This window comes from Myotis lucifugus, unplaced genomic scaffold (assembly GCF_000147115.1).
Source record: "Myotis lucifugus unplaced genomic scaffold, Myoluc2.0 scaffold_146, whole genome shotgun sequence".
Taxonomy (NCBI): domain Eukaryota; kingdom Metazoa; phylum Chordata; class Mammalia; order Chiroptera; family Vespertilionidae; genus Myotis; species Myotis lucifugus.
The window spans coordinates 2,829,991-2,850,735 of record NW_005871194.1 but is presented as its reverse complement, the minus strand read 5'-3'; the positions used below and the strand labels follow the sequence as shown (position 1 = coordinate 2,850,735).

The window sequence follows — 20,745 nt, the reverse complement described above, 5'->3', positions numbered from 1 at the left end:
GGCACAGTCTATGGGCCGGCGGGCACTCCTTTTAATGAGAGCGTTCCCTGTGGGAAGAGACCTGTCCCTGAAGGAGGAAGTGTGTGGGTGACAGAAGCTGCATCGATACCGGCAGCGGTAGAAATCCAGGCAGGTCGGGAAGAGAACCTCTGAGGCTTCGGAGCACGGATCAGCTTCCTCCCCAGGGGAAGAAATAATATCTGGGGCAAGAGAACAAACTCAAGTCAGAAAGCCTTAAGAGCCAGGGACAGCCTTGCAGCTGGACACCGTTGAGAAAGATGCGGGAATGCCACTCGGGGAGAAAACCTTCAATGTCCTGGACGCCTCCGTGAGGCAGATGCTCTATCTTGACCGGCTCTGGATCACCCTTTCATTGCTCACTGCTCTACATACAGGGAGCAGTGAGCAATGCAAGTCAAGTTCGGGTCTTGTTTGCTGAGATGGAGGTTGGCCAGGCTGGCACTGGCCCTACTTTCCCTTTCTGCAATGGTGGACAGGGAGGGCTCCTGTCGGGGCCTCAGAGAGGGGAGGCAGGGGGCATCAGCTCCCTTGAGAAGTAACACTTTGCAGCCTGGGGATGAGCTGTGCCAGGAGCTGGGGACAGGTATCTGCAGTCATAGGAGCCCTGACATTCCTTAAGAAAGCAACAGGTGAGACCCGTGGTTTCAGTCCTTGTCTGCAATACCCGCCAGCTCACACATGTCATGTTTAATGTGTGTGTGTTATATAGCCGTGTCCTATTCCTTCATCTTCTCAACATAATATTGGAGCATAAGCACTTGTCCTGTTTTTCACCTATCTCTAGAAGTATTAGGTGGAGAGGCAGGGAAGAGAAAACCCCACCCAGCCCTATTCCCAGAAATTCATTGCTTAAGAAGAGTCAAGAGAGAGATTATGACCTTCTAACTTGCTGTGTGACCTTGGGAAAGTCACTTTACCTCTCTGGGCCTCAGTTTCCTCGTGCAAATTGAAAAGGTTAGGTTAGCCCAGCCGCGTGGCTCCGTGGTTGAGCGTCAACCTATGAACCAGAAGGTCACAGTTCTATTCCTGGTCGGGGCACTCGATTCCCAGTGTGGAGTGTGCAGGAGGCAGCCGATCAATGATTCTCTCTCACCATTGATGTTTCTATCTCTCCCTCTCTCTCTGAAATCAATAAAAATCTATTTTTTTAAAAAGTACACCATGGGGGTCAGACAGTACTGAGGTCGATGTCAGAGACGCCCTGAGCCCCCTGAACTCCCAGGGGCCTTGCCAGCAGGGCTCTCAGCCTGACTGCTCCCTGGAATCACGTGCAGAGCTTTTATAAACCCCAATACCAGGCCTGTTCCAGACCCACAAAGTCAGGATTTCAGGATTTCAGACCAGGCATCCATGTGTTTCAAGGCCAAGGACCTCTGACCAAGTGGAAACAGCTTTACAATTGAAAAGCACAAGCTAATAAAGTAGATAGTAATGCCTTCTGCACAGGATCTGGTGTGCTCCATCTTGGAGGGAGTTAGGGTAGGTTTGGAAGAGGCTTGTACCACAAAGAATAACGACGACTAGGAGGAGGAGGAGGAGGGAGGAGGGAGGAAGGAGGAGGGAGTGAGGAGGAGGAGGAAGAGGGAGGAGGAGGAGGAGGAGAAGGAGGGGAAGGAGGAGAAGGAGGGGAAGGGGAAGGAGAAGGGGAAGGAGAAGGGGAAGGGGAAGGAGAGTGTGGCTTGTGTGAAACAGTTAACCCAAGCTGTGTGCTCAAGGGAGGGTGCGTGTACCCCTCGCTGACTGTGGATTCTCCCACTGACTTTACTCCGAGTCAGAATTAGCTAATAAGTCATCTAGCTACTTAACCACTTTGGCCTGGTTTGCCCTGGGCATTCATTGCTGCTTGGAAGGAAACCTCAGAAATGAAACCATGGGCAGGAAAAAGGTGGGTGCACACATTCCGAGCAACCCAGGCATCCAGCTAGAATAGAGTCCACAATAATTACTGGCCAGTTTTCAAATGCTCAGCATAGCATTAGGGACCTTCCGGCACAGTCACTGTCATGTTCTCTTTTACTGATGATGACACTGAGACCTACACCTGCTAAAGCTCCCACAGGCAGTAGGTGTGCCAGGGACAGGAAGGAAAAGAGACGGAGAGTGGGCTCCTTCCTGTCCCATCCCAAGGCCTCCCTCGGATGAGGCTCAGTTCTGTCCCTGGCACCTAACACACCGCCTGGCCCAGGAAGGTGCACAGCAAGGGTTTGTTGAATGAACTGAATGATCCTGAGACCATCATCCTCTCTGGCTGGCTGAGCCTCAGCTAAACCAGCCAAGGGGTTCCAAGAAGCCCAAAGCTGAGGGGGTGCAGAATGCCAGGAGTGAGGGGGCTGGGAGAACCGAAGCCCCAGACCCTCCTTTCCAGGGGATTGGAAAGGGGAGGATTCTAAAACTGAATCAGGGTGAACTACACTCGGCACCCTTAAGAGATGTGTGTGTGTGTGGGGGGGGGGGTCCTCAGCGTTACCTTAGCATCTTCCCCCATCTTTTTTCCACCTTGAGTGTCGCTATAACTCTCTTACCATCACTGAAGCTCCTCAGCATGTGCTCTTGGCATCTTATAAAGAGCACATGGCCATCTGGGGCCAACCCGCCTTCCTTTCCATCTCAGAAAGCTTTGCCTTCATCCTTCTCCACTTCCCCTTGGCATTGATGGAACTTGGACCCTACCTGGTCTGTTGGGGGAGGACATTCTGGGCCCAAGTGAGAACCTTTGGGTCAAGGGGCTGGGAGCTCCCACTCCTCCTGCTGAAATGCTTTGGTACCCACGGTGGGCCTTATCAGACGTCAAGGGCACACGAGAAGGTGATGAGCCTCTTAAGGGCTAGAATCTCTGAATTGTGGGTGGATGTCACAGTGGCTGTCTCACTCTCGGATCTCGTGCTTTGGCTGGAGGGTGGGTGTTCAGGGGGTTGCTGAACGGGGAGGCCTGCGTGAAAAGGCTGCCATGGAAGAGTGGGGCTGATGGAAGCACGCTCCTAGAAGCACCCTGGTGTGGGACTTCATACGGCTGCTCTTAGGAGGACCACAGACATGAGCTAATGCAGTGGCCTGAGATGCTTCCCATTGTACTGGCCCCAGATTTATTCTCCTCCTCTGGGATCCCAGGGTGACCGTGTATACTGAATAGTAGGGAGGGTCTGGTCACATCTGCCACCACACTGGACTCTTGGAGAAAGGTCTTCATCAGGAAAGCTGAACAATAAGCCCCACTGTAGACCTCTACCCACCCCAAAAAGGAGCACAGGGACCCTGTCATCCCCGGCATCATACTACTACATGGTCAAGCATCCCCCATTCATCTGCCCAAGAGTCACCCCTCTTCACACAGCAGAGACACAAACCAACAATCCAGAATGGTGCTACTTAGGCATCGAGAGCCAGAGCAAATGCACTTTATTGTTCTGAATCCCTCTGTTGCATTTCAGGACCCACCGGAACAGCACCCAGAAGGAAATGCTGACCCAAGAGGCAGCCCGAGAACAGAGACCCTGGCACCCATTGAAATGACGAGGAGTTGCGGCCTTCGGGAGCGGCCAGCCTTAGAGACAGGCTTTGAGAAACTTTATGGCGTGTATTTGCGGTGAGGCCTCTTAGGACCAGGCCCTGGGCTCTGCATGAGAAGGGATTGGGGCTTTAGGGTTAGGGCTAACCGGAGGCCAACTCCAAGCCCTGGAGACAGTGGCCTTGGCTTTCTGGGCCTAGGCACTCTCAGAACCGGCCTCCCGGGCAGGGCACACAAATGGGGCGGGGGCTGCAGGTCGTGCGGGCTGCGCCAGGACCACAGGAGGCCACGGGAAGACAGGGGAGGCATGACTTGGAGGGTGAGGGTTCCGGGGCACACGGGTTACAGGGCAGCCTAGGAGAAAGAAAAAGATCAGATTAGTATGATTTTCCAGTTGCTGTTTTCCATAACTCAGAGTAACTTAAAAATCACCTAGCCCTGCCCCATTGTTTTGCCAAAAGGGGAACAGAGGCCAGGGGAGAAAAGAGATTTTCCCGGGTCATGTGATGAATTTGTAACAAGACCAGAAGGAAACCCAGGCTCCTGGCTGGGCTCTTCCCAGGCACATGCTGTCTCCCCAGAACTGTGTGGACTGCGTTCAGAAGATGAGAGCGCAGTGGTACTCACTTGCAGTCCTCGCTCTCCAGCAGGCCCCGGTACGTGTTGATCTCACCCTCCAGCCGGGCCCGGACGTCCAGCAGCACCTGGTACTCCTGGTTCTGCCGCTCCAGGTCACCCCTGATCTCGGCCAGCTGGGCCTCCACGTTGCCGATCAGGCACTGCATCTGGGCCAGCTGCGAGCTGTAGCGGGCCTCCGTCTCCGCCAGGGTGGATTCCAAAGCATCTCTCTGTGAGGACCAGGGTTGTGTAGGGAGGAGGAAGGTTAAAGATCAGAGAAGGAGCAAGGAAGATGCACCTAATCCATCTGGGTCTCACAGAGGCCTCGGAATCCAAGAACAGAAGCCCAGAGAATCACTTTGAGCCAGGATGAACCACAACTAGACATCTCCCTTGAGATGAGCTGATATGCCCCTCTAGCCATCTTGGTCTAAAATGACCTAAAAATAATATCTCTGGCCCTCGTCAGTTTGGCTCAGTGGTTAGAGCATCAGCCTGTGGACCAAAGGGTCCCGGGTTTGATTCCGGTCAAGGGCGGGTACCTTGGTTGCAGGCTCCTCCCTGGCCTGAGCCCTGGTTTTGGCTCATGCAGGAGGCAACCAATCAATGTGTTCCTCTCACATTGATGTTTCTGTCTGTCTTTCCCTCTCTCTTCCACTCTCCCTAAAAATCAATGGGAAAATATCCTCAGGTGAGGATTAACAAGACAAAAAACAAACAAAAAACCAGAAAGATATCTCTGAGTAACTGATAATTACTCAGAAAGGATCTGGTTCCACACATACAGGAGCTGCTGCCTGGACATGTCGGTTGCCACAGCCTCCTCTTTTACCCCTGGGGCATCTGTGAATGGGGGCTGGGCTCTCGTTCCCTCTTCTCTGCACAGAAAATCTCTGATGCTCAAGAACTTGACCACTAGCCTGTGTGGTCAGAGCATGGAAATCGGGGGGTGGGGGGGGGCTCATGGGCAGCTAGGCTTGGTCCCCAGCAGCCTCAGGACTCACCATGCTCTGCTGGGCCTGCAGCTCGATCTCCAGGGCGTTGACCGTGCGTCTCAGCTCGATGATCTCCGCCTGGCAGGTCTGCAGCTGCTCTGAGCTGGACACCACCTGCTGGTTCAGCTCCTCGGTCTGAAACATACACACACCGGACCTGGTCAGGATCACTGGGGACACAGCTTCTGAGGTCCACAGAGGCCTCTTAGAAGCGTGAGCTGAGAAGGACCTTCCAGATCACCCAGCCCAAACTATTCATTTTAGAGGACATGGTCGCTTAGACCGCACCCACCTGCCCAATTGTGCATGTGGAGGTCAGATCAGAGCTGGGACTCAAACTCAGGTTTCTCGATGGGGAGCCCCCAGGTCACTCCTGTGTGACCCACGGTGTGTCTCCGTGGCAGACTGTTTCCAGGACGTACCTGGGTGTTGAACCAGTCCTCAGCATCCCGGCGGTTATTCTCCACCAGGGTCTCGTACTGGCACCTCATCTCATCCAGAACGCGATTCAGGTCCACAGGCGGGGCAGCGTCCACCTCGACGTTGAGCCGGTCACCAAGCTGGCAGCGCAGTGAGTTTACTTCCTGTGGCATAGACCAAGGTCAGCACTAACTTTCTCACTGGCTGCCCCATTGTCCTCCCCAACACAGCTACCTGCTCCCCATGCTCACCTACTCCCCATGTTCACCTACTCCCCCATGCTCAACTACTCCCCTTGCTCACCTACTCCCCATGTTCACCTACTCCCCCTTGCTCAACTACTCCCCTTGCTCACCTACTCCCCATGTTCACCTGCCCACCTTGCTCACCTACTCCCCCATGCTCACCTACTCCCCCATGCTCACCTACTCCCCATGTTCACCTACTCCCCATGCTCACCTACTCCCCTTGCTCACTGCTCCCCATGCTCACCTACTCCCCCATGCTCACCTGCTCCCCATGTTCACCTGCTCCCCATGCTCACCTACTCCCCATGCTCACCTACTCCCCTTGCTCACTGCTCCCCATGCTCACCTACTCCCCCATGCTCACCTCCCCATACTTACCTCCTCATGGTTCTTCTTCAGGCAGAGCAACTCCTCCTTCAGTGACTCCACCTGGGCCTCCAGGTCGGCCTTGCACAGGGTCAGATCATCCAGGATCCTGCGTAGCCCATTCATGTCCGACTCCACCAGCTGCCTCATGGACACCTCCATCTCATACCTGGCAGGCACGTAACAGGGCACCTGAAGCTGCATTTCTGTTTTATATCCAAGTCACATCTCACCTCAGCCTGGCCTGGTGCTGTGTGTCCACCTTAATGCCTCTGACTTAGTGCAGCCAAAACCCCGAGTCTGGGCATCACCAATGTCCAGTATTACCAGCCCCCAACCAAGGGGCAGGCAGGGCACTCACTTGGTCCTGAAATCATCTGCGGCCAGCTTGGCATTGTCGATCTGCACCACCAACTGGGAGTTCTCTGCCTTGGTGCACAGGGTCTAGAGGAGGGCAGAAAGTCGGGGGAAAGTTACTTCAGTAAAAGAAAGGACATTCTGCTGGCTGGAGCACCCCAAAGCTGGCATGAACTGCTGTTGGAGAAAGGGCAGCACCCATCCCTGGACTCCTGACAGCTGAGGCTACATGAGGCTTATGGGCATGCTGCACGAATTAGGGAGGAAACCGCTAGGGCCCCTGCCCATGCAGTGCATCTGACCTGTAGCCTGGAACAGAGAGGGGGAGGCGTGGCAGTGCTGCAGGAAGACCGGGCATGATGGCTTCCTCTTCTCTTTCTATCGCCCAGGCTACAGGGCTCTCCGGGAAGGTTATTACCAACAGCACACTCTGTGATTCCTTGGTCATAAATGACCCTTCTCAGAAGCCAGCTGATGTTCAGGGAATGTGGGCTGGGTGAGAAGGAAACTTCTGACAGGCTTTTCCTTTCCTGAATCAGTTATAAGAAACCTGCCCTGAACCAACACATCAAATTCAATCCCCTTACCTTGGAGGAGGAGGAGGAGGAGGAAGAGGAGGAGGAAGAGGAGGAAGACCAGGAGGAGGAGAAGGAAGAGGAGGAGGAGGAGGAGGAGGAGGAGGAGGAGGAGGAGGAGGAGGAGGAGGAGGAGGAGGAAGAGGTGAGTTGGGCTATGGTATCAAAGGTCATACAACCAATTAGTCCATAGAGTCATGTTCAAGCTCTGGCTCCACTAACTGCCAGTGGGACCACTTAGAATAAGTCACTTAACCAGCCTGAGCCTCAGTGTTCTCATCTGTTAAGTGGGCTGGTGATACCTCCCTCGTAAGATTACTGGGATGAGCAAGTGAGACCACAGTGTGAACAGGCCCTGTGACCTCTGAGGTGCCCCCGGGGAACTGGGCCACCAGCACAGATGTTCTGGCTTCCAGTCCAGTGCTGGTGGCACCAGCCTCCTGAGCTGCGGGCGCCACCCGAAACCCCTCACCTTCTTCTGGAGCTCCTCGATGGTCCGGAAGTGGGACTGGTAGTCGGGGCACAGGTAGGGCACCTGCTGCTCGCACCACTCGCGGATGCGGCTCTCCAGGCTGGCGTTCTCCTGCTCCAGCTGCCGCACCTTCTCCAGGTAGCTGGCCAGGCGGTCGTTCAGGAACTGCATGGTCTCCTTCTCGCTGCCTGTCAGGATGCCCTCCCTGAACCAGCCCCCGCCCACGTTATAGCTGGTGGCAAAGCCTCCAGATGGGAGGCAGAGAGCAGGGAGGCAGCTAGCGGCCCTGCAGCTGCTCCTGCCCAGCCCGACCGAGCAGGTGGAGAAACTCCGGGCCCCATGGGAGAGGCTGGGGAGCTTGCAGGAGCTGCTGGAGTAGACGGTGGACATGCGGGGTGAGCCCCCGTGGGCCCCTCCCAGGCCCTTGAGGGACCCCGAGGAGAAGCTGGCCTTGAGGCATTTGGAAGCCATGGCCTCCGCACCAGGACACAAGTGACAGAGCTGCAAGGCTGGACACCCCCGATGCACAGGCACAGCTCCTCGCCCCGGGTTTATATCTCGGCCCCCGTGGGCGTTGGCCTTTCTAAAGTGTCTTCTCCTCGTAAAGTTAATACCACTTTCTATCAGAACCCCTCATTAACCTTCTCTTTAGCTTCCTGTGAACATTTCTCGGCCTCGTAAACAAGGAGCCCCGTTGGACTGGCGGCTACGTTGAGACTCATCACCACCGCCCCGTGCTGCTGGCAAGACCCAGTCTCCGTCAGTTCTTCAAAGGGGCCTGTCATCAGAGCCCTGGCCTCAGCCTCCTCGTTAAGAGGTGTGGGAGTCGGTCTTGACTTTCTCCAGCATTGTCTTCTTTTATGAGCCAACTGAGTCGAGGAGGCCTCTGGGCTGGCTCCTGGGCGTCGGAAGGGCAAGTCTGGTTGTTGCAAGAGCTGGGCCTCAAGCCCAAGGAGACACAGAAGGCTCTAGAACAGCTCAGGAAATATAACTACAGTAACCAACTATTGCTGTTGCCCCAGGATTGTTCTGGTTTTAGTGCTGAAAGTCTCCGATCCCTGGGAACCCCTCAGTCCTGGGCAAAAGGGTTCAGTTGGTCACCCTGGATGCAGCAGAGCCTCAATGAACACATCCCCACTCCCTCCCTTGCCAGGAAGTCCGTTCTGGCTATGCAGCCTCAGCTCCAGCCAAAATGCTAGAGCTCGGCTAACTGGGTGCCTGCCCCACATAAGGAAGGTGTCGTCCAGGCCCTGGTTGAAAATGGAGAAGCTTTCCCTTCTGGTTGCTGGGCCAGGCAGAGTGGTCTTGCCTCACAAGCTCCTCAGAAGGCTCAAAGTGCCTGGCCTTCGGAATTCGATCTCTGCAACAGGAGTTGTCTGGATGGATGCCCAGAAAGCTGGACAAAGTTGGGTTATTTGCCCAGAAAATCCATCTGCCAAGCAAGGGGGACCTGGAAGAGGGCCTGGGAGCTGAGCAAGAAGGCAGGTGTGGCTGGGGCGGGGCCTCAACAGGGAGGCCGATGGGACTTGCCTGTTGTTCTGCCCTGCGGTCTGAGTCCTGCTTACTCTTCTCGGGATCCCATGAGGAGAACGACCGTGGGCTGAGCACCAGCAGCCTTCCCGGCAGGGCGCGGTGCTTTCCCGTGCGGGGTCTCACTGAATCCTCATGGTGCCCTGTGAGCCGAGCTTGTTATCCCCCTCTCAACGCTGAGGAAACCAAGACCCAAGGACGATGAAAGCTTGCTAGTGGCACCCGCTAGTGACAGGCAGAACCAAGATGCCGACCCGAGTCTGGTCTGGCCTTCTCCACCATACCACCAGCCTCCACCACAGCTCAAAAATCCTGTGGCAGGGCTCTGTGGAGAAAGGAAAGGACAAAATAGGGTGGACTCCACAAGAGGATGGCCAATAGCCTCTGGTGTCCCAGGAGATGCAGCTCAGCATGGTGGTTACCTGTGAACTCTGGGGGTTCGAATCCCAGCCCTGCTGCGTGCCAACTGTTTCCTCTCTATTTCCTCTGTAAACCGGGAGGAAGATAGTCCCTGCTACCTGCTTCCTAGGGCTGCTCTGAGGATAACATACTGTGAAGCTTCTAGAACAGCACCTGCTCATGGTTCATGCTCAGTAAGGGCAGCCGCTGATTGCTGATCCCCACACTTGTGGAATCTTGTTGAAGTCACACCTCAATACCACGCAGCTGTCACTAGGGAGTGCGGACAGTCTCTGAGCACACAGGCCACCATCCCACGGGCCAGGTGCATGTGTTTGGGGCCCTCAGATACAGAGCTTCCATGAGTCACCATGCCCTTCCCACACCTGGGGGCCTGGTGTGACCAGCACCCACCCAGCGCCAGCCCAGGCCCCCATTGGCTGCCTCAGCCTCTCCCTCCCTGGAAATCCATGCCCCGGTGCAAGGACACACCTGAGCTGAGAACCTGGCTGCACCTCCTTGGGTGTTTGTGCTTCCCACCCAGGTGAGTACAGGGCTCCACCCAAGCCCTGCTAAGCTGCAGCCTCCTGGAGACACCCAGGAGCCCTGAGAAGCTACAGCCGTGGAGGCCAGCAAGCCACATGCTGTTTATACAGCCTGAGGGGCACATGGGTTCCCAGGCAGGGCTCCACACCTGTGCTACCTGGAAGGAGTTTCTCTCTCCCACATAGTCCTCGTAATAACAAGCTAGTGGGATCGGCCATCATTCACTGAGCACTGAGCACCTGCCGGGCTCTCTGCTGAGCTCTCTCCAGGCATTCTCTCATTCACTCCTCACAACACCCCCATGAGATTGGCATCGCCAATATCCCCATTTAATAGATGGATAAACTGAGGCTGGGAATGTTTCAGGAGCCTGCCCCCTGCTCCTGCCCTGCTGTACTCTACCAGCTCCAAACACTCATGGCAGTGACTAGTGGTTGACCTGTTGGCCCTCCATTCGATGATATCCTCAAATTGTCTTGTGTTTCAGCCCTATCTTCTCAGGGAGACTGTACATTCTTGGGGGCAAGGAGTGACCTGGTACTTGTTTTGAAACCTCTATCATGTCAAGCACAGTGCTGGGCTTCTAGGTGTCTCAATATACATGAATAAATGAATGAATGAATGAATGCTTTGCCCATGGTGAATTGTGCTAAGTAAGGAAGCAAAGAAAGGATTTTGAGAGGAAGGGAGCATAGAAAAGGAGGGAATGAAGAAGGAAGGAGAGAAAAAGTGGGTAGAAAACTGAGAGAGAAAGATACAGTACTTCCAAAGTCAGTCTTACCATCCTTACTCTTACAGATGAGGAGACCGAGATTTAGCAATAAAAGATTAGGCATCTCTGTGGAGGTGAGCAGCACCTGCTCAGACTAACCAGCCCCTTTGGCAGAGAACAAAGTGTTCTCCGGGCCAAACGCCATTCTGCCCAAAGGGAGACAGGACCATAAGCCAATTCACTGCCGTGTCCATGTCCAGTCCACAGTAGAAAAGTTGAGTTCTGGTGTGCACACTGTTTAGTGATTTAAACTGGAACTCAGTTGAAGGTGTATGTGAGGGTGAGAGTAGGAATGGGTTCCTTAACCATTAGAGACTCTAAACAATTTAATAAAGAGCTAGACAAGGCTACCTAAATAAGGCGCCCATGACACCCAGGGCTGTCTGAGTGCATGGCATGAGGCTGTGAATTCCCTCTGCAAACTGTAGAGAGTGCATGAAAGGAGACACACTGCACGCTGGGAGGAGTTGACAGTGTGATTGTCAGGTCACAAGCCTGTGTGGTCTGTCTGCTCCAACACAGTAGCCAGACAGCTTGAGCTGTAGATGGAACAGAAGGTCCAGTCCAATCCCTGGCTGTTCCCATGTACCAGCAAACAGGGGTGGCATGCTCTGCGTGCCCCCTGCCCACCGCTCATCTCCTGAGCCTCAGGCATGAGCCAGGAAGCGCAGCCCGCAGGCCCCAGAGCAGGAGTTCGAAGCCCAGAGAGCGCAGGGCAGGAGGAGAGTGAGACCACATGGAAGGACCCTCCTGACCAAGGCCGAGCAAGTCCTCTGAGGCCAAGGCCTTCGGGTTCACTGTCTAGCTCCGAGGGTGCTGCTGACCAACAGTGCAGGCCCCACCAGCGTCCTGCCGTGTAACCAAGCAAAGACCCCGGGCCCACCTCGGGGAGCAGGGGGTTCCCACTCTCCATACTCAGCTCAGGGGCCCTTCATTTAACACTAATGCTCATTGCTACCACTTCCTGGGGGCTGCACACACTGAGCCTCCTGCAGCCCCATTTCACAGATGAACCAGCCAACACTAGAGAGGTCACAGGACATGACTGGGCGCCCACTGCCAAACAGAGCCACACTCAGTGCAGATGCTCCAACCTGCCCATGCGCCTCTTCCCTAAGATGTTTGCTGCACCTCTGGTTGAGCAGCAAATTCCTGGTGACATCCGTCAAGGCCATGTCTTTTCCATGGAGGTCCTGGGCTCCAGTAAGAGCTCAGAGGCAGAAAAGAAGAGAAAGAAACAGACACACAGAGAGAGGTGAGAACCTGACCTGCGTGCTGGGAAGAGCACCAGAGTTAGAGTCTGAATAGCTAAGCCATGGCCTGTCCCTCTCACCACTGTGTGGCCTGGAACAAGTCACTGCTCTCTCTGGGCCCATGTTCTTAACTGAAGAATGAGCAGGAGACAAAGCAGGCGTGAGGGCCTCTGACTTCTCACAGGCCATGCTCCTCAGCTCAGAGGGGAGCAGGTCTTGGCATGGTTAGGTTCGATGCTCAGATGGGCACGGCTCTGCCCCATTGTGAAGTTCGCCCCCCGCCTGCCACACACACACACACACACACACACACACACACACACACACACACGGCACTGTCCCCATCACCTTTCACTTCGGCTCTGTAGCCAGTGTTGTGGACATGAGTTCACCCCCCACCTTCATACCCCAAGTCACTCCAACTCCGCTCCCTGGGGTGGTTGGCCCAGCCTGGCAGCCTGGAATTTGCCTCTCTCTGGTTGGTCCTGGAACCCCCTCTCCTACACTGTCCCCGAGCCAGGTCTGAGGGTGGGTGAGCAGGGGAAAGGGTGCCAGGCAAGGGAGAAGCTAAAGGGAAGGGAGAGAGAACCCCCAGATCCAGGCAGGACTACTGAGGAGGACTGGCCGGGGAGCCCTTGCCTTTTCTGAGGTCTCCCCTGGTGGGTACCCACAGGCAGGGCCAACAAGCCTGGGGGTTGTGGCCAGCGCCCATCCTGATTGGGTCAGTGTCTGGGCTCGTGGACCAGGGCCTGAGGTATCCCCGTTATTCGATATGTTTAATCACCCCGTCACTTCCTATCACCCACCACCAGCAAAGACAGACCTGACACCAAATCCCACCCCTTCAGTGCAACCCCTAACCAAACACCCCCAGAACTAACCAGAGTAGACAGAGCCGCATTTGCTATGCCAAGAGAACACACTTTATTGGGTACATTTCCAGGGAAACCTAGTTTTGCATGCATGAAAGCAGTGAAATGGAGAAGCACAATATAAGAAGTATTTCGGTAGAAAAAGCCTGCTGAGCGGGGAGCCCCTCTAGGGAAGGGGGGTTGTTGGGAGCCGGGAGCCACAGGGGTGGCCTCCCTCCTGTGGGCCAGGGCCTGCCCTCTGGGCTGGGCGGCTGGGCACAGCGGGCAGGCCTGCTTGTGCTCCTGGAGGAAATGACTCTCCCGTCTCGGATCTCCTCGGCGATGGTGCGAATCTAGGTGCTGCCCTGGGGAGCCTGGGCGCAGGACATGCCCGAGACGTAGGGAACTCTACCGGCGGGCTTGCATTCCGTGGCACAAGGGTGGGGAGGCAGCCTGGGGAGATGAAATCATATCAGGTCAGGCATCGGGACTTGGCACCGGGCGTCACGTTAAACAGATTTAGGGGATCAAGTGAAACACGTGGGTGACAACAACAAGCGGCCTCAGACAGTGCCGAGTGAGGGCTGCAGGGATGAAGACTAGAGACTCCCAGCCAAAACAGAGTTTGGACTGGCTTGTCCCCCCATGAATGACCCAAGTCAGGGGCCAGAAGGAATCTCTCTCTCTCTCTCCCTCTCCCCCTTCATCTGTGCACTAGCCACCCCATGGCTGATACTGCCAGCCAGGCCCTGGGGGTGGGTCTAGGACCTAGGTGCACCTTCTCCTCCCCCCGCCAGGCCTGACTCCCCAGGACCCTGGCCACTCACTTGCAGTCCTCTCCCTCCAGCAGGCAGCGGTAGGTGGCGATCTCCGACTCCAGCCGGGCCTTGACATCCAGGAGGAGCTGGTACTCCTGGTTCTGCCGCTCCAGGTCGCAGCGGATCTCGGCCAGCTGGGCCTCCACGTTGCCGATCAGGCACTGCATCTGGGCCAGCTGTGAGCTGTAGCGGGCCTCGGTCTCCTCCAGCGTGCATTCCAGGGAGTTCCGCTGCAGCGGCAAAGAGGAGAGCTGCCAACGGGAGGGATCCCACCCAGACACCCACGGCCCTGGGACTCTGCGTGTCACTGTGATCACGCCCCCTGGTCGTCTAAGAGCCTGCCTGCCACAAGGGACGGACAGCCACTCAGCAGGGGCCACTCACCATGCTGTGCTGGGCCTGCAGCTCGATCTCCAGGGCGTTGACCGTGCGTCTCAGCTCGATGATCTCCGTCTGGCAGCACTGAAGCTGCTCCGAGCTGGACACCACCTGCTGGTTCAGCTCCTCGGTCTGGGAAATGAGAGGGCCCAGTGCGGTCAGACCAAGGGAAGCCACTGTCAAGGGTAACCCCAACCCAGGAGCTGGTGATCCTGGGCTGCCCCAGCCCCACCTGCATGTTGAACCAGGCCTCCACGTCTCTGCGGTTATTCTCCACCAGGGCCTCATACTGGCATCTCATGTCATCCAGGATCTTGTTGAGATCCACTGGGGGGGCGGCGTCCACCTCCACATTCAGTCGGTCCCCGAGTTGGCAACGGAGTGTGTTGACTTCCTGCACAGAGCCGACAAGACGCCATAAGGTGATGAAAAGGATGCTGGATGCAGGGGGTGGGGTTCAGCTGAGCTGCATTCCAACCTTCCCCCCTCGGTGGCCAGCTGTGTGACATGAAACAGGATACTGAACCTCTCTGAGCCTCCGTCTCCTCATGGACTTGGAGCAACCTCCTCAGAGGGCTTGGGAGAGTAGGGTGAGACGGTGCAAGAACCAGGCAAGTAGGATTGTTAGCAGGCATTACAGCCCAAATGGAGCTTTAGTGTGATGGGCAGGAGTGTGGGATCTGGGTGACCTTAGGCAAGTGACTTAACCTCTTTGTGCCTCAGTGTTCTCATCTGTAGAATGGAGCTTATCATAGTATATCCCTCCTGGGATTGTGGTGAGGATGAAATGAAATGCAAAGTTCCTGGCACACAGTGAGCCATGAACCAATGCCAGCTGGAGTTCCTGGGAGGTGGTTGCCACAATTGTTATACCCGGGACGCCCCGCTGGGCGGGAAACACAGGGAGGTCTCGTGGCACCAGCCTCACCTCCTCGTGGTTCTTCTTGAGGCAGAGCAGCTCCTCCTTCAGGGACTCCACCTGGGCCTCCAGGTCGGCCTTGCACAGGGTCAGCTCGTCCAGGATCCTGCGCAGCCCATTCATGTCTGACTCCACCAGCTGCCGCAGGCCTAGCTCCGTCTCGTACCTGCACACACAGAGCCCTGCCAAGTCTGCGGCAGAGGAGCCAGGCACAGGGAGGGCCCCTGCCTGCTGTCTGGCTGCAGTGGCTGAGTTGGGGCCAGCAGCACAGGGGTCCTTTCCCCTGACCCAGCAGGGATCCGGAGCCAATGCTGCATTTTCCTCGTACAGTCTCATCTGGCCTCACCCCCACCTCACCGGCTCCCCAGGGCAGGGGAGCAGCACAGAAACCTCAGGACCAGGCCCACTCACTTGGTGCGAAAGTCGTCAGCAGCCAGCTTGGCGTTGTCAATTTGCAGGAGCAGCCTGGTGTTCTCGGCCTTCGTCAGCAGGATCTGGGGAACAAGGGGCACCCCATGAGCTGGAGAAGGCCCAGCAGGGTGGGTAGCTCAGCTCCCAGAGGCCAGGCCTCTAAGTGCCACCAGCACCTTCATCATCTCCAGCCCTGAGCCCTGAGCCCTGAGCCCTGAGCCCTGAGCCCAGGTATGAAGGGAGCGTCAGTCCTAGGAGGGATGTCAATGGCCGTCAGACCTGGCATTGGCAGCCCTCAGGGTGGCACAGTGGGAAACACCAGGGGGCGTGGAGAGAGCCAGGCGGAGCTGGAGTCAGGCTCTGCACCCAGCACTGGCAGGCTGTGTGATCTTGGTCAAGGTGCTGACCGGGCACTCCATCTGTTCAACTTCCACATCTGTTCAATAGGCCCAGTAAAGCCCATCTCTTCCAGATGAGGGATCAATAAGCCACAGAGAGGAACGTGCCAGGCACAGTGCCTGCGCCCAGTAGGGGCTTGGTACATGGTGTTGCCCTTCCTATCACTGAGACAGCGAGGGGAGGGGAGGAATGGCTGGCCACAGGTTACAAGCAATGGAGAGATCTGGGCCCCCCAAAGAGAAAAGCTGGCCTTGATGGGAGGATTCCCTAAGAGCTGCAGTCCCACCCGTAGCCCCTTGGTATGAGACAGACCCCTCCAGGGGCGGGGCTGCTGGGCTGGAGAGGGGCCAGGCCCCCGGTTACCTTCTGCTGCAACTCCTCAATGGTCTTGAAGTAGGACTGGTAGTCGGGGCAGATGTACGGGATCTGACACTCGCACCACTCCCGGATGCGGCTCTCCAGCTCCGCGTTCTCCCGCTCCAGCTGCCGCACCTTCTCCAGGTAGTTGGCCAGGCGGTCGTTCAGGAACTGCATGGTCTCCTTCTCGCTGCCATTGAAGGCGCCCTCACAGAGCCAGACCCCGCTCCCAGCAAAGCCAGAGGGGTAGCACCCAGAGGACAGGCAGGAGCTGGGCAAGCAGCTTCCCAGGCCCGAGAGGCCCAGCCGGCCGGAGGAGGCCGAGCCCGCAGCACCCCTGCAGGAGCCCATGGACCGGACGGGGGACACCCGAGAGAGCCCGCCCACTGGGCCACAGAGGACCTTGATGGACCCAGAAGAGATCGGGGAGCAGGTCTGGGTGGCCATGATGCTAGCAGAGGACAGTGGAGCTGAGCAGGAAGCTGGGGTTCTGGGTTCTCCCGGCCTCTCTGGGGCGGTTATATACCCTCTTTGTGGGGTGTTGGCGTGTTACTCTTGGGAAAGCCTAGTCCTAGTCCAGAAAGCTGATCGCATTAGAACGTGACTTTTTGCTACCCATCCAGAATTCCCTGCCTTGTAAAAAAGAAAATAAAATTGTTCAATTTGGTTGGCTAAGTCAGGACTCTCGGCTGTTGTCACTTCGGAGCAGAATATGCATTTTATTGCCTCTTCAAAGACTTTGCACCAGATCCCATAAATCGGGAGTGGCCTCGCGGATGGCATTTGGTCCCTGCCCTGTCTGCGTGCCTTCCCCTGAGGAGCCCAGTCTGTCCATCTGTCACCATCACCCACGACCCCATGCCTCCTCACCCCTGACCTGGGCCTGGGCCACTGGGATGGTGGAAAAGGAGCAAAGAGAACTAAAATTCATGGAGCATCTATTATGGGCCTGGCTAGAATCATTCTGTTTCCACCTCACCACAGGCTGGTATTGTCTCCATTTTGCCAATGTGGAAACTGAGGCTCAGAATGGTTAGAAAACAAATAAATAAAAACTCGCTCAAGGTAAACAGGCTGTGAGGAAAGAGCCGGGATCTGAAACCAAGGCTCTCAGACCCCAACTCCCATGCCCTCGTCCCCCACACAACCAAGGTCAAGTGCCACCACCGGAATTTAGGGGCTTCAAATCCTGGCTCTGCTGATCATCCACCGAGCACGTCACCCCCTCTCTGGCCTCCTCAGTGCCTTCATCCTGACAGGAGCGATCGCCAGCCTGGCCTGAATCAAAAGTCAGAAGTAAACGTGTTTTGAAAACCATCGGGTGCCGTAGAGATGTGGGTTAAGCTAAGAGAACGGTCTTTGGTGGTCGCTGATGGCTGTGGCCAGCAAAGGATCATGGGAGTGAGCCTGCAAATGGGGCCGCTTTGGAGGGTAGTTCCCTTTGTGGCCTCCAGTTCTCTAAACCTAGGAGGGTAGACTCAAGGCCCCAAGATGGCCGGCTCTGACCCCCCCCCCCCCAGTCCCTGAACTGGGTACAGAGATGGTCGATGGTCGATGCAGACTCTCTGGACAGGGAAGGAAGAAGAGGAACAAAGTGCCACCAGGCAGGTAAGTGAGCCGGGGGGAGAGCCTGGGGATTAAGGAGCAAAGGTAAATGCGGTCCCTGCCTCCCCACGAGGGCTTTCCCACGCAGGCCTGCTGTGCAAGGCTGGCATTTATGGGCGCATTTATGTGCTTCTGGGGATGTAATTTACCAACCTCTTAAAACGCTTTATAAGCTTCTCTCTGGCATTACTCAGGAGGGTTGGCTGCGGTGCACAGCACCTCGCCCAGTGCAGTGGGCATCCTGTCGAGGTGCCCCATTTTGCACCTGGGGGGCTCCTTCCGGGACTGGGAGCGGGCAGCCGGCCTCCAGAGCCCCTGCTGCCTCAGCCACAGTTCCTCCCAGCTGCCCACCTTCCCTGCTCTGCCCGCAGGGCCTAGGACGGGGCGTCTCGGGCTTTCTCAACCTCAGCGCTGTTGACATCTCGGACTCCAGAGTTCTCTGTCGTGGGGGCTCCCTGTGCATTGTGAAATGTTAGCAGCATCCCTGGCATCTACGGACATGTCCCTCCCCTAGCTGTGACAACCAAACATGTCACTAGACATCGCCAATATCCCTTCGGGAGGCAAAACCGCCTTCAGTTGAGACCCACTGGACCATCGGGACAGGGCCTGGGCTCTGTCTAGACTCCTATAAGCATCGCCTTTGTTTCCTAGGACGACTGGTGCAGAGTCCGGTGGGCACTGTGGGGCCTCTCAGGCAAGTCCTCAGTTCATCCGTGCCTCAGTTTACCTCATTTGTGACACGGGGCTTGTCCTGCGGGCAGCCCTTCCCAAGCCCCCGGCGTGGCTCTTCTCTGTTGGGGTCTCTGGCTGACGCCGCTGCTCTCATTTTTTGTGAAATCGAGACCTGACGCTGATTCCAGGTCTCTCTCGGGACAACTGAGTAAGCAGGGGTCTGCCGCCCTGGCCGTCCCCACTCTCAGCCGCACAGGAGGGCTGTGGTGGGCCAGCGCCCCGCAGGCGTCTCCAGGGCTGAGCAGAGGCATGCACCTCTCCCAGAGCAGGTGACCAGCTGGCCAGAGAAGGTCTCTCAGCCGCCCTCAGGCCCCTGCCTTTCTCCATGTTGCAGACTTCAAGGCCACCTCTTGGAAGCAAGTGCGGAGGGAGCCTCGTGGGAAGAATTCCTGATCCTGCGCCCAGAAGCTGGGACCATCGTGGGAAGGCGGAGGCCCACATGGAACAGATGCTCTACCTGTATCGGAGGAGAGAGCCCGGACTCACAGAGCCGCTCACGCCCCGGAACACACCAAGGGACCGCCCACCCTCCCTCTCTTGGCCAGCCAGCCCTGAAGGACACCCGCCTGTCCACTGTTTAGTAAACCAGGGCTGCCCATGCATCGGGTTTTATATCCAAATCCAGTCCTGGGCTCAGCAAGACCTCAGGTCAAGCTGCCAACCCAGTTGAGCCTCCGCTTTCCCAAGAGGTGAATGGAGATCACAAAACCACAGGACTGTGGGAACTTATTGACATGTGCGTGATAAACAGGAACTCATTTCACAGATTTAAGAGATCAAAACTGTTCTTGGAGCCCCTGCCGTCTGAGCCCCAAATACTGTTTCCAGTACACAAACCGCTCCCCCTGGTTTCATGGCACACTGACTCGGAGGCCTGACCCAGCTGTGCCCGGAAACACAGCTGCTCAAAGAGGTGGTGGCTGGGGCTGTGTCCAGGGCTAAAGGGACCCCATCAGCCATGACTCTCTGTCTGGCCTCTGACCTTTACTCTAGAAGCTCCCAAAAGCCACCACTCCCACCCCCACCTCCACCCCACCCCCGCCTTGCAGGTGCAGTGCTGGTTTTAGGGCTACAAAGCTGACAGCGCATTCTCCGCCCACATGGCCCCAGCTGCAGGGGCAGGGGAGAGAGGAGATGCTGCCGCAGGAACAGAAAACAGCCTGGCTTTTCCCAAGCCCATCGGGGAAGGCCACCAAGTTCAAAGTCAGCCACGGAGCTTGTGGCTCCTGCTTTGGTAAAAAGAAGTCTCCATCCATAAGTGAGTTTACATCCGGAAGCCCGGGTCTCTGTGGGCAAAGAGCCGAGAAGTCAAGCCTGAGTCTCCTTCTGCCCAGCCCTGAGCCGTCCCTTCAGTGCAGTTGGCAGCGGGCACAGCCCGGCACGGTGTGCCCCGGAGGAAATGGGTTCTCTGAGCAGGGTCCCCCTTTCCCTGCTGCTCTGGGCTGTGGTCAGAGCGTGCCAGCCACCACCAGAGTGCCCCACAGGCATCGGAGGAAGCAGACCGTGAGCCACGGAGCAGCCACGTCCCCTGCCACTGGGCACCAAGGGGACCAAGATCACTCAGGAAGCCCATGGCTGCCTCTCAGTGTCCTGCTGCCTTAGGCTTCGTCCTCCTGGTTGTCACCTGCTGCCTGATCCACCTTTGACGTCCACACACACAGATCCTGCAGAATTTCCCACCGTAACAGGCATCTAAGGAATGCTGGCCCCGTGTCTTAACCCCTTTATTTTTAATTAATTTTTCTTAATGAGAGAGAGAGAGAGAGAGATGTTGACTGGTTGTTCTACTCATTCATGCATTCATTGGTTGATTGTATGTGCCCTGATTCGGGACAGAACCCGTGACCTAGGCATATCGGGAGGATGCGCCAACCAACCAAGCTATCTGGTCAGGGCTCATATCTTAACCTCTTTAGACGCTACCCAGCAGTCACCCAGAAATGGGGAGACCCACACTGATCTCATTTCCACACACACACTGCTTCTTCCTTTTAACCAAGAATGTGTTCGTGACAAAGCACCTGCGATTCCGGCCCCTCCCAGGAAAGCAGGGTTACTCTCTATTCTGTGCCAAATAACCACATCGAAAGCTTGGGCCAAAGCTACTGCCAGCTGATGTCAGGTCTAGTGCAGGCTTGCCGTGGCAGGTACACAAAGGTGAAGGGAGCGTTATGGGAGGAGAAAATCTTCAATGA

At 56.4% G+C, this 20,745-nt stretch overlaps 2 protein-coding genes across 2 annotated transcripts; both read right to left on the bottom strand.

The window, feature by feature from the left end:
- Positions 1-3,493: 3,493 nt before the first annotated feature.
- On the bottom strand, positions 3,494-8,091 carry KRT35 (keratin 35). Its single transcript, XM_006094940.3, has 7 exons — positions 7,578-8,091; positions 6,535-6,617; positions 6,186-6,342; positions 5,562-5,723; positions 5,149-5,274; positions 4,154-4,374; positions 3,494-3,880 (listed from the first exon to the last, which is right to left on the bottom strand). The coding sequence occupies exons 1-7, from the start codon at positions 8,046-8,048 to the stop codon at positions 3,733-3,735; spliced, it is 1,368 nt and encodes a 455-aa protein (XP_006095002.1). The 5' UTR covers positions 8,049-8,091; the 3' UTR covers positions 3,494-3,732.
- Positions 8,092-13,110: 5,019 nt separating this feature from the next.
- Positions 13,111-16,657, bottom strand: KRT36 (keratin 36). The gene is made up of 7 exons (XM_023759041.1): positions 16,217-16,657; positions 15,455-15,537; positions 15,053-15,209; positions 14,357-14,518; positions 14,131-14,256; positions 13,756-13,976; positions 13,111-13,381 (listed from the first exon to the last, which is right to left on the bottom strand). Exons 1-7 carry the CDS (start codon positions 16,655-16,657, stop codon positions 13,282-13,284), a joined length of 1,290 nt encoding a protein of 429 aa, XP_023614809.1. The 3' UTR covers positions 13,111-13,281.
- Between the last annotated feature and the right edge of the window lie 4,088 nt (positions 16,658-20,745).

Coding starts and splice junctions, on each gene's coding strand:
- KRT36 (XM_023759041.1), bottom strand. CDS start 16,657: ATGGCCACCCAGACCTGCTCCCCGATCTCTTCTGGGTCCATCAAGGTC. Junction 14,519..15,052: donor TCAAGAAGAACCACGAGGAG/GTGAGGCTGGTG, acceptor GGCTCTGTGCAG/GAAGTCAACACACTCCGTTG. Junction 13,382..13,755: donor CTGGAGGGAGAGGACTGCAA/GTGAGTGGCCAG, acceptor TCATCTCCCCAG/GCTGCCTCCCCACCCTTGTG.
- KRT35 (XM_006094940.3), bottom strand. CDS start 8,048: ATGGCTTCCAAATGCCTCAAGGCCAGCTTCTCCTCGGGGTCCCTCAAG. Junction 6,618..7,577: donor TCGAGGAGCTCCAGAAGAAG/GTGAGGGGTTTC, acceptor GCCCTCCTCTAG/ACCCTGTGCACCAAGGCAGA. Junction 5,724..6,185: donor TGAAGAAGAACCATGAGGAG/GTAAGTATGGGG, acceptor TCTATGCCACAG/GAAGTAAACTCACTGCGCTG.